At 42.6% G+C, this 13,953-nt stretch overlaps 1 protein-coding gene across 1 annotated transcript in view; it reads right to left on the bottom strand.

Moving 5' to 3' along the window:
* Positions 1–289: 289 nt before the first annotated feature.
* The window catches only part of C5H10orf67 (chromosome 5 C10orf67 homolog), a 115,464-nt gene continuing 101,800 nt past the window's right edge, over positions 290–13,953 (bottom strand). The window contains exon 17 of the mRNA XM_037206000.1: positions 290–681. Within this exon, the coding sequence (XP_037061895.1) occupies positions 605–681 (77 nt within the window). The 3' untranslated portion in view covers positions 290–604. The remainder of the gene's footprint in view (positions 682–13,953) is intronic.

Below are 13,953 nucleotides of genomic sequence, written 5' to 3' on the forward strand. Positions count from 1 at the left end.
CCTGGCTTGCAGACAGAGCGATTAGACATTGATCTTGGTCTTCATCCTTATCAAGAAGCAAAACTCCAAAGAGTTTCCTTACTAAAGAATCATGCCTTGCCTTTAGGACACAGAGCCCTGTGCGGAAATGAGAGGAAAAGTGCACCTCCCCACAGGAAATGCAAAATACTCTTGCCTCTTCAGGGTTCACGTTCAGGAAGCAGGGTTGATTTGGCTTTGCATAAGAGACTGGATGTATGTGGGGTGGGGCGCGAGGGAAGGATGAGTTAAACAAGTTTAAGGCCTCAATTTTTATTTTATTATTATTATTATTGATATCCATTCTTTCTCACCCCTAGGCACTGGGGCAGGTCTCTAAATCCCAGAAAGGAAGCCCCAGAGTTTCATTCTGGAGGGTTTCAGCAGGGCTTGAGAAAGTGCGCAAAGGAGCGCACAGGTCTGGAGCTCGCTTCCGGTACGCGATGAGGAGAAGCTGAACTGCCAGTTTAAAAACGTCTTGGAGACAGTACTTGTCAAGGGTGGGCAAGTCTTACGCCCGCCAATACGAGGAGGAGCATCTTCATCTGAGGCCAGCTCTGCAGAGCCCAGATTGCTATGTCTTTAATCATGTGGGTCTCCTGGTCATGTGCTGGGGCATGAACTCTTTCTCCAAATAATCTTGCGCAGATGCCCACGACTTTGCTAGAAATGAGGAAAAGATGAACAGACTTGAACTTTCCTTTTACTAGGGGCTCTCCACCCTACCCCCAGTCTCCCTGTAATCCACAGTATTTTGAAATGGCCCTTGCCCAGCTGGGGGCTTCTTAAATCACCAGGATGGTTAAGTTGTGGGGTAGGTAGGCTAGGGGGTCAGATCATCCTTGGGCTTCAAAATAGGCTGTGCCAGCCAAATTTTCCTCAGTGACAGCTTTCCTGCGGCCACAGGCTGTAGAGATAGATGGTCTTAGGTGTCTGTGACCGAGGCCAGGTCTTCTGCTTAGAATTATGAGGCATTATAAAAGAATGGAAAAACGGGGTGGGGGAGGTGGGACAGTTCTCTGGATCTAGAGATTCAGCACTGAAATTTACCTAAAGTAATTTGACATTTGCGCTCCAATCCCCCTCTGTGTGAGATAGAAAGTTAGGAACGGTGAGGAAAGGAAACTAAGGAAAATCCACTGAGGCAGGGAAACTGGAAGATGCCACTCCCTCCCCTAGGCTAGATTCTGCCTTGTAGGGAGGGATGTTCACCTGGTGTGTAAATTGTGAGCCAAGCTCTGGGGGTCTGAAACAGGAAAGCCACAACAGGAGATGTGATGTTGCAGCCTTTGAAGGGGAACAAAGGTCTGGAACTGAGCTCAGTGAAAGCCAGGAGTGTGGAGGAGGCAACAAAGACTTTCAGCCTATGATCACCAGTAGGTGTCAATGTGGACACTTCCAGGCTGGGCAGTAGGAGAGGGGAACAGAGAGCGCAGCTGTCACTCCAAGGCTCAACGTGAACAAAGATAAAAACGTGACAACCTCTATTTTCAATAGTGGTGAGGTTCAAAGTGGAGTGCTTTAGAGTCTGTGTGGGTCAAGTCTCTTCTGGAAAAAAAGGGGGAGGGCTTTCTTTTTCTAGCCACCTACTAAGGAGGGGAGTCCTAAGGCCCTTTCCCAAAGTAACTTTTCTGTCTCAAAGATTTCTTCAAAGGAATTGCACACTCTAAGATGCAAAGATGGAACTCTCTAGATTTGTGAGGACAATATAAAAAGGACCAGGGTCTGCACCCAGAGGCCTCCGGAAGCTGCAATAGTGTTTATGAACTTGAACAACCTATCTATTTTTTCGTTAGCATACTCTGTCACACCCATTACATTTTGTCAAACTATGAGTGGAAGAAGAGGATGAATCTACATGTCTACATCCATGGGTACCACCTCATAGAGAAGACTTAAAATGTTGACAGAATGATGGAAACTGGGAGAGCCAAGCAAACCAGAGATTTCAGCCTCTCTGTTAGAAATCAGCAGTCAAGGCATTTACCCACAATGAATCTCTCCTACTTTCTGTGAAAGATAATTGGGGATTTTTCTCATTAGCAAAGCTTATGTCCTGGGATTAGTAAATGGGCTTGATAAGAAGTCCTGTTTACCCTAAGAACTCCAACACAGACGCATTCCCCCTCCCCCTAAATTCTACTAGTAAGACAAAAATGTAAGTTAAGAAAACCCACAATATTCTGATTTTCTTTAATCAATGCAGGTCTCTCAAATAATAAAAAAAAGGGATGTAAATATCCTTAAAAGACTAATGACATTTCACAGGTAATGCAATTTAGAAAGAAACACTTCCATGTTTTCTTTTCCAACAATGTGCATTTTTGTAAACTGCTATAAATTGCAATTCAAAAGCAGTGATCTCACCATCCCCAATCATTTTTTATACTGATCAAATGAATGCAGATACTCCCATTTGGGAGGGGCGACATGACATTTCACTTGGCAGTTCTAAACAGGTCACAGACCTTTCACAGACCCTAAGGCAGTGGGAGGGAGCTCTTTACTAAACCGTGTAACCAAATCAAACCAATGGTTACCCCTTTTCAAAACCATTGGAATGGTTTGCACAATGCTATTCACATAGCAGCACAGAAACTGAAAGGATAGTCATCCAATGGAGATTTCTTTCCTTTTGTTTAAACTTGCAGAGCTCAAAAAGTGATACTCCAAGGCAGACAATTACATTTGCCATGATAAAAAAATCATATACAGTCCACATGCATTTTTGTTGGAACTGCACAGCACAGCTGGAACTGTCCATACGTATGTATATATATATGCACACGTATGTATATGTATGTCTATTTATTGGAGATGTTGCTTTGTTTGAAACCATAGGCACAAAGACACAACATGGCTGCCCTGGAGATGACCTATTGCTTTCAAGTTGCTTGAACACATCAGAATTTCCATTGTTAAGGTTGATTAATTGAAACTGATAAGTTACCATGGATAAAGATTGTTTTTCTGTTTAATGTGGTGGGCCTGATTTGGTAAATGCCTCATTCATGTAGCTTTGCAGTGGAGCATATGGGCAAGAGTCATTCAGTATCACAAACATATACAATTTATTATGCTTGTATGGACACAACTAAAAGGCCTTTCTGTTTTAATGACAAAGTTTCAATGCGAAATTTCATTTAAAGAGTCACTAGTAACATGAAACATGATTTTATAATTTATTCTTAGAGTTTCTGTGGGTGATTTAAAAGATAATATTTAAACACCACACACACACACACACACACACACACACACACACACACACACACACACTACCTTAGCATTAGTTATTGGGGATAAAGCATCTCCTATCTTAAATGTGACTAGACACATAAGGAGAGGAAATGTTGCCATACCATGGTACCTTGCCTACATAGTGTCGTTAGGGATTGCCGAGGATATGCCCCCAGTGAGAGTTCATGCTGCCCAGTTATCATAGGAAGGGAAATGGTCTGGTGAATAATAAGTCCATGTCAGGAAGCCTGTTTTTCTTATTGAAAAAACAGAAGACATTTTAAAATTCATCCAGAGAGTGGCACATTCAACAGTGAATATATCCATATTTTTATCAACTAATTCCTTCTTGTACTTGAAAACACTTTTTAAAAGAGTTAATTACATAAAAATGTGAATATTTACCACAAAATATAAGGTTGCTATTATTTTTTAACTATTGTACATAAACTTTTTTTTGTCTTTGCCATTTCATTTAGGTTGCTATGTAATTACCAGAAAAGAGTAATAACCAAAACGATGAAAGATATGTTAATGAACGAAAGAACTGATTATACCAAACCATCAAAGAGACAGTTACCATATTTAGCCTTTAATGTTTCATCAAATAAATTCTCTGGTCATTCATGTCCAAGAAGCAGTTCAAGTTCACTCCACATTCCTCATTTACATTAGATGGGTAGCCACAGTGCAGTTCGGAGAGTAATAAACCACATTTGTCACAGTTGACCACCGCTAGTACGCTTTTTTAGAAAGGGCTGGATGTCCATTGCAAAGCTAATCCACAAACCATCACTTGTAAGATTCCCCCCTGCATTTTGAAGTGATAATCTGTATCTAATTTTTAAGGAAAAATTTTCCTTTCCTTTCACTTTTTGAAGCCCGGTTTCTTTGCAGGACCTGAATAGAGATCATGGGGGAAGCAGTGCCCAACAGCTCTGGGGTGTGGATAACAAAAACCCACCTCTTTGTAGAACATAACAAATTATGCAGTGTTCACAGATGCGCTTCACATTGCGCCTTTTGTGAGAAAATGAAGCCCCACTCTGTACCCCCTCCCCCGAAGAGAGGCCAGGCTCCTAATGTGATCTGTCCTCATTGAAGAGAACAAGGAATCTCCTTAATAGGGAGACTTTCCAGGAGTTCTTTTGAGAAGGTTTTCATTGGACTTTTGGTCTATGTAATTTCTGCACGTATGAATTCGAAGTCACAAGCAGCTATTTCTATAAACAAGCGAACAGTTTGGGGGCTTCAGCATTATGTTGTTGCCATTCCCATGGGGGTGGGGTGGGGCTCAGGATCACACTATTGCCATTCCCACCTGGCTCCTACCTTTGACTTTGAGATATTTAGTGGAAATGCTGACATTACATAATTATATGTTTGAACTATATATGAGGAAACAAATGTGATGTTTTCTCCTAGTTAAAATGTTAAAAAATATATTCTTAAAAACTTTTGACTTTTGTCTTCTGTATTTCAGTTCTGGGTTGCTCTTAGGGGGGAGAAGCTATTGATAGGCAATCCTAGGTATCCAGGGATGTTGATAAGCAATCCTGAGCAACCAGAAAGCAACTTCTGTGGAAATGATGCTGAATGCAGAGAATGCTAGCCTACCTCCTGGGACCTTTGTAATCCTGACTTCTACTGAATGTGCTGGTCTTGATGACTGTCACAGAATATAAATTCCAAGCCCCAGAAAATTCTCTGTGTCCTTAGTACCTAGCCACCAGCTTTGATTACAGTAGATGTTCCTAAAGTCTGTGGGATAAAGGAATGAATGAATGAATGAATGAATGAATGAATGAATGGAGAAGGAGAAGGTGAAAGCTAGAAGGTAATGTGGCACCTTAGAACCCACAGCATTGGTGGTTTTCTCCCACATTAACCTTAGTCTTGGCCACATAATCTTATTTGACTGATCTGACAAGAGAGCAAAGGGTGAGGCCAATAGAAATTTGAACAAACCTTTCACGCAGAGTTGACTCTCGCCTGTTCTTGAGAACCCCAAGTCCATCTTGAACAAGCCTGAATTAGCCTACTTGATGATGAGTAGCTCATTAGCTCTGCAGACTGCCTAAGTGAGGCTGCTCATAGTCAACTGAATACTAATGAATTCAGCAGCCATGGAGAAGACCAGCCACTTGGGTAAAGACATCTACAAAAGGTCAGAAGGCCAGCATTGCCCCAAATAGCAGAAAACTGCACATTATTTGCTGGGACCAGCTAGAGAGCCCATGCAGGGGAGAGGCAGGGGCTGTGAATAGCCCTTCCTGCTTAACTAGAACTTGATTTCAGCCTGAAAGCCATAGAGATCTATTAAAGGTTCAAAGAAGAAATAACAAAGTATTAAGTGGGGGAGCCAAAGAGTGAGATCCTTGGTGACTCTGACATCTGATGCTCAACTCAAAGCAAGGGCAGTTCAGAGAGTAATAGGCAGTCCAGAGTCTGTAGGCATGTACACGCTGAGTGAGGGGAGACAGCAGGTATTTCTCCCAGGTTGATTTCCACAGAAAGGAAAGGGGAACATCAGCAGTAGCTTGATGGGAGAGGAGAGAATGGTGCCTGGTCACATTTTCAGGAAGAATCCACCATGGATGCTTTCTTTAGTGAGACGACAGTTAGGGATACTAAGAGAACATAACCTTGCTGTATCAAATAGAACCTCAAGGTAATGAACTTGAGACTCAATTTTCTTGTGTATGTGTGTGTCCTTGTGTGTGGGTACACAGGCAAACAAGTATATACATGTGTTGTTTTTAGTAATGCCACCCACCTACTTTGAGAGGGGTCTGTTTGGAGCTCACCAAGTAGGGTAAGCTGTTTGGCCAGTGAGTCTGAAGATCCTCCCATCTCCATTTCTCCAGCTCTGGGTGGACAAGTGAAAGCCATAATGCCTAACACTTTTTCATGCTTTCTGGGATTAAATCAAGGTGCTCATTCTTGCCAGGCAAGCACTACTAACTGAGCCAACTCCCCAGGCACTGCAGTCCAATTTTGTCAAGCATTTGTTAATGTATTAACTGCCAGGGATGCAGCAAATACATTCACGTTGGAGTCTTACTCCCTTTGAATTCTAATTGCTTAAGAAAGTCTCGAAGCTGGGGATCAGTAGTGTTCTAAGCAAGCAAGAAGCAATTGTTTCATCATGGCAGGTAGCAAATGGTGGGACTCCTTACTATCTCTTTGTGAGGCAAAATGGAAATATTAGATCCCTCACCTTGGTTGGCAGAGTATAATCTATCTAACATGGGTGTCTTACATTGTTATAGAGTTATCCTGGGCTTGTTTCATGTATCTGTTACTTTTCTGTTGTTGTAATACATTCTGACAAAAGAGACTGAAGGAAGAAAGTGTTCATTTTTGCTTAGGGTTCCAGAGGGATGGAGTCCATCTTGGTGGGGAAGGCATGACATTTTCATTCACACACGGGAAGCAGAAAGAGAGAGGAGACAGGGAGAGGGAGGGGGGAAGAGAGAGAGGGGGGGAAGTGAGGAGAGGCTGCAAGCTTCAGCCCCCCACCCAGTTATTTAACTCCTCCAGCAAGATTCTACCTAAGGTTTCTGTAACCTCTCCAATAAACACCTCCAGTGGGGGACCAAGCCAGTAGGGGATGTTTCTCATTCAAACCACCATATTCCACCCCAGGTCCCCAAAGGCTCATGGTCATTGTCATATCATCATATCATACTGCAAAATACATTTAATCTAACTTCAAAAGTTCCCATAGTTTTTAACAGTCTCAATACTATTCAAAAGTTCAAAGTCTCTTCTAAGACTGAAGGTAATTTTTTAACCATGACCCTCCCAGTTAAACAGGACAATTTACATACTCCCAGCATACAATGACATATTAGATACATTAACATTCAAAAAAAAAAAAAAAAAAAGAGGAATGGAAGCATAATGAGGAAAGAGTAGAGCACAGGATGGTGGGCAAACACTGAATCCTGTAGTTCCATGTTCAGCATCTGCGGCTTTGATTTCAAAGGGCTTAGGTGGTTCTCTCCCCCAAGTTTTGCTGCCTGAGATATAAACATCTACCTTGGACTGCTCCCACTCCCTGTATGCAACTCTCCTTGGTAGAGGATGTCTCATGATTCTGGCATCTCCAAAAATTTGAGGTCTCTACCACAAGTATAACAGCTTTGTTCAATGGCTTCTCGGGGTATCTTTGAAAGAACTGTGACCCTGTCACACGTTTCTTGGCTCTAGCAGCTTCCTGAAACTACAGAGGAAGAATCCAGAACTCCCTCAACCGTACATTTTTCTTGTCTCCAAAACTAGTACCTCATGGATAACACTGCTACGTTTGGCTGCCAGCATGGGCTGTACCTGGGCCTTGTAGACCACAGTTGCACCAACACTGGGATACTGAAGCAACTGCTTTCTACGAATAAGCAACCCCCTAGCTCTCTTTCATAAGGTGGAGGCTTAACCAAGTGTTGTTTTTCCTGGAAGGTACTTTCCTATCTTCTCAATGAAGAGCAGAAGGCTTCCCTTTAATTGTGCTAGTCTCCTTAAGAACCACAGCCTCTCTTTAAACACAACTGTAGTTGGAATTTTCTTTGGGCCACCAACCAGCTCCCAAATAAAGACACGGAGACTTATTATTAATTATGAATGCTCACCTTTAGCCTAGGTTTGTCCCACCAGCTCTTTTAACTTAATTTAACCGGTTTCTATTCATCTATATTTTGCCTTGGGGCTTTTTACCTTTCTTTCCTTCTGTATGTCCTACTTTTCTGCTTCCTCTGTGTCTGTCTGTCTGACCCCTAGCATCTCCCTGGTGTCTCCCCCCCCCTCTCTTTCTCTTTCTCCTCTCTTTCCTCCTTCTACTTACTCTCCCTGCCCCAAAGTCTGGCCTATACCTCCTCCCTTGTTATTGGCCATTCAGTTTTTTATTAGATCAATCGGGTGCCATAGGCAGGCAAGGTAAAAGAGCAACGTATCTTTATACAATTAAACAAATGCAACACATCTTTACATAGTTAAACAAATGCAACATATCTTTACACAAATAAATCAACACATCTTTGTATATTTAAACAAATATTCCATAACACACAGCTGTGATTGCAATGCTTCCTAATGTTCTTTTCTTCTCCACACAGCAGTTTTCATTTATTTTTGCCCTGCTTATTGCTCTTTTTCATTGTATGTCTGCGTAAGGTAATCAGTAATAACCACATCACAGACTCAATGCTATGCAGTTGTAAAATTTCTTCCACAAGATAAATTAGTTCATTGTTTTTAAATTTATCTTCAGGTAACTTTTCAGGGCATGGGCAGGAAATAGCCAGATTCTTTGCCAAAATATCACATGAATGGCCTCTATCTCAGTTGCCAATAGAGTTCTTCTGCCCTTCTGAAACCTCATTATCTGAGATTCCTGCAAGTGAATTTGTTGCATCTCTGTGCGTTTGGTCCCAGATTTCTGCACCAAAATGTGAGCTTTGCAACTCTGGGCAAAGGTGTCCTGACTACCTGGGGAGTCAGTTAACACCTTGAGCTGCTTAGGACAGCTCTGATGGCTGAACTGCAAGGAGACCCTGGAAGGTGAGGTGTCCTGGATACCTCGAGCTGCTCAGAACAACAGCTCTGCCCCGAAAGTATCCTGGACTCCTGGAGCTGTTTAGCACAGTTCTGATGGATGAAACTGCAAAGAAGCAGCCCAACCCTGGAAAGGAAATTTTTCTGACTTCTTGGGAAAGTCAGGCCTGGAATTGCTTCAGTAGGGAAGGTTATCCTGACTGTTCGGGAAAGTCAGGGTATACCTGGTGTGATGGGGGATGGTCTCCCTGCAGGATATAGCAATTCTGCTCCTTTCCTGGAGAGCCACTACAGCTGAGCTTTGCTCAGCCCTCACTTAAGGGGGCTTCCTAGCAGAGCTCAGCTTCTCCAGCCTAAGATGCTGCTTCTTTTGCTTCACTCTGCAAAAGGGAAAACCCCTACAGAAATGTAGCAATCTCCTCAGGCTCCGGAGAAAAGTGTTACTTTTTCAGCTCTCTCTTGCTCTGTCCACTGAGAGTCTTCTCAGCAAAGATCTTCTTCTGTTCAGCTCCTCCTTGCTCTGCTCTTTCAGCTTTCCCTTGTTTTGTTTACTGAGGGATGTCTCAGCAAGGATCTTCACACCCAAAACTCTTGAGAAAGAGATTTATTTGGGAAGGAGGAATCCAGGAGAGTAGCTCCCTCTACCAGGGTGGAGAGAACAGCCTTTTTAAACACTGAACTGGTAGGACAGTTTACATAGGATGTCTTGGGGGTGGAGGCAACCAGGGGTGGACTTGGGGCCCAGGGTTTTACTGTCCTTCTCTGTGATTGGTTGGTTTCACAAGTCCATTGACCAGGGGAAGAGATGGCTCTGATCTGACTGAGCCAAACTGTTTTTTTCTGCCCTGATCTGAGCCATCTTTCCCTAGTTCTGGGCTCCAGGGTCAGGGTGGGTTTCTTTAGCCAGCCCCCTTTCCCTACAATTCCACTGTTCACATAGCTCTCAGCATTACAGTCTTCAAGGCTCCTACTAGAATGACCAGGAAAGCTCAGCTCACAACATTCAATGGTTTTCTGGTCCAACATTATAAAGTCTTCTTTGTTTCTAAAGTCTTCCTCATTCCTCTTAAAACTAACATGTCAGATTCTGCACAGTAACTTTACTTTCCTGGTTCCAATTTCTGTCTTAGTCACCTTTCTGTTGCAATAAAATATTCTAAGAGGAGCAACTTAAGGAAGAGTTTATTTTGTTTCATGAGTCCAGAGGAATGGAGTCCATCATGGCGGGGAAGGCCTGAACAGATAGCTGGCTGATCAAAGTTTTATCCGCACACAGGAAGGAGAGGGAGGGATGGAACACAGGAAGGAAAGGGTGAGTCTACAAACCCTCAAGACCTATCCCACCCCCTGTGATGTACATTCTCCAATAGAGCTTCTCCTTCCAAAGGCTCTATAACCTCCCTAAGCTGCCACCAGATGTCTTGTATAATATTAGAAGAACCAGCCTCAATATTATACATCCCAGGGGCTCAGGAGAGAGAACTACTGACGGCGAGGACTATTAATCAAGAAATATAATCGCAGCACACCGAGTTCTATAGTCCACTTGCTTTAATTCCTCTGGCATAACATCCTTTATACACAGCTTCAGTTCTGTTCTCATGTCTAGCTCCTTTCTTGCCTGATTTCTCTCTGTATTTATCTACTGTCCCCTCTAGGTTCTATCTTAATTCCTTCATCTAGTTCTGTCCCTTCTAGGTTCTCATTTATCTAGTTCTTTCCCCCATCCGCTTCTCTCCCATCTCCTTCTCTCGCATCTGGCTCTTCCTCATCTTGTTCTTCCCCATCTGGCTCTTCCTCATCTTCCATCTCGTTCCTCTAGTCCTCTCTTTTTGCTCTTCAATCTAGTTCTTCCCCATCTCAGCTCGTTCCTCTCAAGTTCTTACCCATCTCGTTCTTCCATTCTCTTCTCTTCTCTGTCCTCTCCTGCCCTGGGAGTTCTGGTATATATACACTTACAAGCAGTATTTCCTTAGCAGTGCAGAGCCAGGCTTCCAGGGTCAAATGGAGGGGTGATAAGAATAGGCTTAATTGACACATCCGCCAGCCCTTCTCAAACAGGTAACCTGGATGCTTAAGTCTGTTCTTAGAGAGTACAGAGGTAACTCTGATAAGGTACTTTCCTCCATCCGGTGATGGACCTGGCCGGATGCTACCAATAATGATAATTACAGGGAGACTTGAACTGGGAGTTCTGGCTGAGCATAGCTGTTAGCACAGAAGTTTATCTAAATATTCCTAGAAGTGGTTAGGTAAGTAGCTAGAGGTCTATAAAGTTAGTAAGGCTGTAAGAAAGGAGGGGTCTGAGCTAAATTGTGTAAAGCTGTTACTTAATGTCTACCTGACTTGGGCAGTGTCTCCTTGTGGAATTTACCTTAAGTCAGGAGACTCGCCTGTGGGCTGTTATCACTGTTAATCCTCGGAAATTGGGTGACCACCTGGGTGATGTCTCCTTGTGGAATTTAAGTCAGGAAACTTTCAGGTGGGCTGTTATCATTGTTAGTCCTTGGCAGTTGGGCGTCCACCTGGGTGGTGTTTCCTGTAGTCCTTGAAAGTGGCCAAGGGAGATATCTGATTCCAGAGAAAGCCTTTCCCTGAGGCTGTTCTCCAAATTACCTGGAATGTGTATGTCCAGAGAGTGCTCAGTCTACACTGTTAGTCCTTCTTAGGGAAAAGTCAATTGGGAAAGCTATGAAGGCACACATGATTTTCATAACAGAATACAGCTGATATATAACAAGCCAAGTAACACCAAAAACTCCTTGGGATTTGGCTTCCTCTGGAGGAATTCCATGATCCCTCCAGGTAGTGACTTTGCCATAACCAGCTGAGTTCTTATGATATATTCCTGCGGCCCGCAACACAGATGGGGTACAAAATACTCAATACATGAACCTGTGAAGGATACTTACTAAGACCCCCATATTTCCCAAGTTGGTTGGCTTAATAGAAATGTATTATTTTATAGTTCTATAGACTGTAAGTCTAAAACCCAAGCATCTGATGTCAGAAAGCCATGTTTCCTTTGAGACGGGGTGCATGCCCTCTTTGCCTCTCTACTACTGCTGATGATGGCTACCAACCATGTATTTCTTACTTGCAGTTGAATCATGCCAATCTCCCTCTTCTGACTTCCTTTTCTCTCCCTGCCCCTTCCTTTCTTCCCTTTCTCCACCCTCTCTTTTCTTTCTCTTCTCTCCCTCAGCCCAATTTGTCATAACTCAGTGCTTTCCCTGGGAGTGCTGAGTGTTTATAGAGTGTTTTTCTCTAATACTGACACCAGATATACTGATTTGGTATAACCAGAGATTTTAGGGTAAAAGCCAGAGTCTGGAAGCATCAACAAGCTGGGTTCTATCAGCTGTCTCCTATATACCAATTGAAGGGACAGGTAATTGGGAAAAACAGAGGAAGGAGATTTATTCAATATGGCCACACTGGGAAGAACAAGTAAAGGGGTCGATTGACTCCAAGTTTATCTTCAGGTTATAGACACAACCTTTAAGTTTAAATGGAGGAAAATGTGTGCCAAGGGGCAAGAAGTATACATGATTAAGCAGTCTCGAAAAAGGTGCAGTCTCCTTGAATGCTGTCTTAGTTCTAGTACTTCAGTGTGGTCCAAAGAAGTCATTATTGCTTGAAGGGATAAGGCAGAGGTTCTTAGATGATTACTTCTGCTCCAAGATGCAACCTTGCCCTCACTGCTAATCATTGTCATTGGTTTCAGGGCTCGTTCTGTTCCGTGAAACGTCGCTGTACCTAGATCCAAAGGTCACTCAAGAGGGAAAGTTAAGGGCAGTGACTTAACTCTGTGCCATCAGCTAAAGTAAGACAGACACAAATAAAGGAAGATGTGTTATGCTTTCAATCTGTTTTAGTTGCCTGTGGACCCAAATGAGAGGTCAGCAGCTTTTAGAAAAAGCAGAAAAGTATCGATTTCATTGCTGCCCAGCTAATAACTTCATCTCAACTTGAGTATACGTAGAAGACCCTATTATAGCTAAGAAGATATAATTCACAAGAAACAAGTTTGGAGTTTTATTGGGTTTTGTTGTTTTGTATTGGTGGAGGGGTAGGATTGGGCATAATTCAATCCATACACATGCTCTTTTTGAAATAGGAATCATGTTTCAGACAGAATGGGTACAAAGTCCTTTAAAACTGCAATAGACTAATTGTGAACAGGCGCGGGTTGTGTTTGTCTATGAGTGTGTTTGTGTGTGTGTTCCTGTGTGTATATTGTGTGTGTTCTCTCTCTCTCTCTCTCTCTCTCTCTCTCTCTCTCTCTCTCTCTCTTTCTCTCTCTCTCTGTATATGTGCGTGTGTCTTTGTGGTACTGAGTACTGAACACATACAAGGTGAATGATCTTATACTAACCTATGCTCCCAGCCTGGAAATGTTCATTAAAAAATTCTTTTTAAAAACATATATTCAAGGTATAATTTTGATGCAGAAGACAACAATGACTATGACTATCAACATCCTTAGGACAGACTGTATAAATAAAGCTTAAATCAAATGACGTGCCCTTGGTCTACAATGTAAGGAAAACTAATTTGAATATATAGAATTGTTTTGGGGTGAAGGAGGGAGCTTAATGCTGTAGTGAGACCCCTTGTGTTTGTAAGTTTTTTTCTTACAACACTATATGTTACCTACTGCACAATACCCGAGGAAGCTCACCAAGGAGGAAGGTAAGCTTATTCTGTAATGTGGTTTCAGAGTCACCCCACCATCCACTGACCCTACTCTTTGAAGATATGGCAGTATCAGGAAAAGGTATGTCTAGTGGAGCAAAGCGGCCCTCCTTCTAGTCAGAGTGGATTAAGAATGCTGGAGGCCAGTGGTTCACAATGTCCCCTAAGGACATGTCACCAATAAAGCTAAACCTCCCACTAAGTCTAGTCTCACTTCTCAATACATAATAGGCCTTTAACACTGGACTTTGGGGGACTTTCAAAATCTAAATTATAGCACCCCAGTGCTTCCATGTGACCCTATTGGAGATAGAATCATTGTAGATGATCAAGTTAAAATGAGGTTACTATGGAGAGAGAGAGGAAGATAGAGAAAAAAGGGAGGCTAGAGAGGGATAGGTGGAGAGAGACATTTATAACTACAAACCAAAATTTCAAAATAAA

The sequence above is a fragment of the Peromyscus leucopus genome, chromosome 5 (assembly GCF_004664715.2).
Source record: "Peromyscus leucopus breed LL Stock chromosome 5, UCI_PerLeu_2.1, whole genome shotgun sequence".
Lineage (NCBI taxonomy): Eukaryota > Metazoa > Chordata > Mammalia > Rodentia > Cricetidae > Peromyscus > Peromyscus leucopus.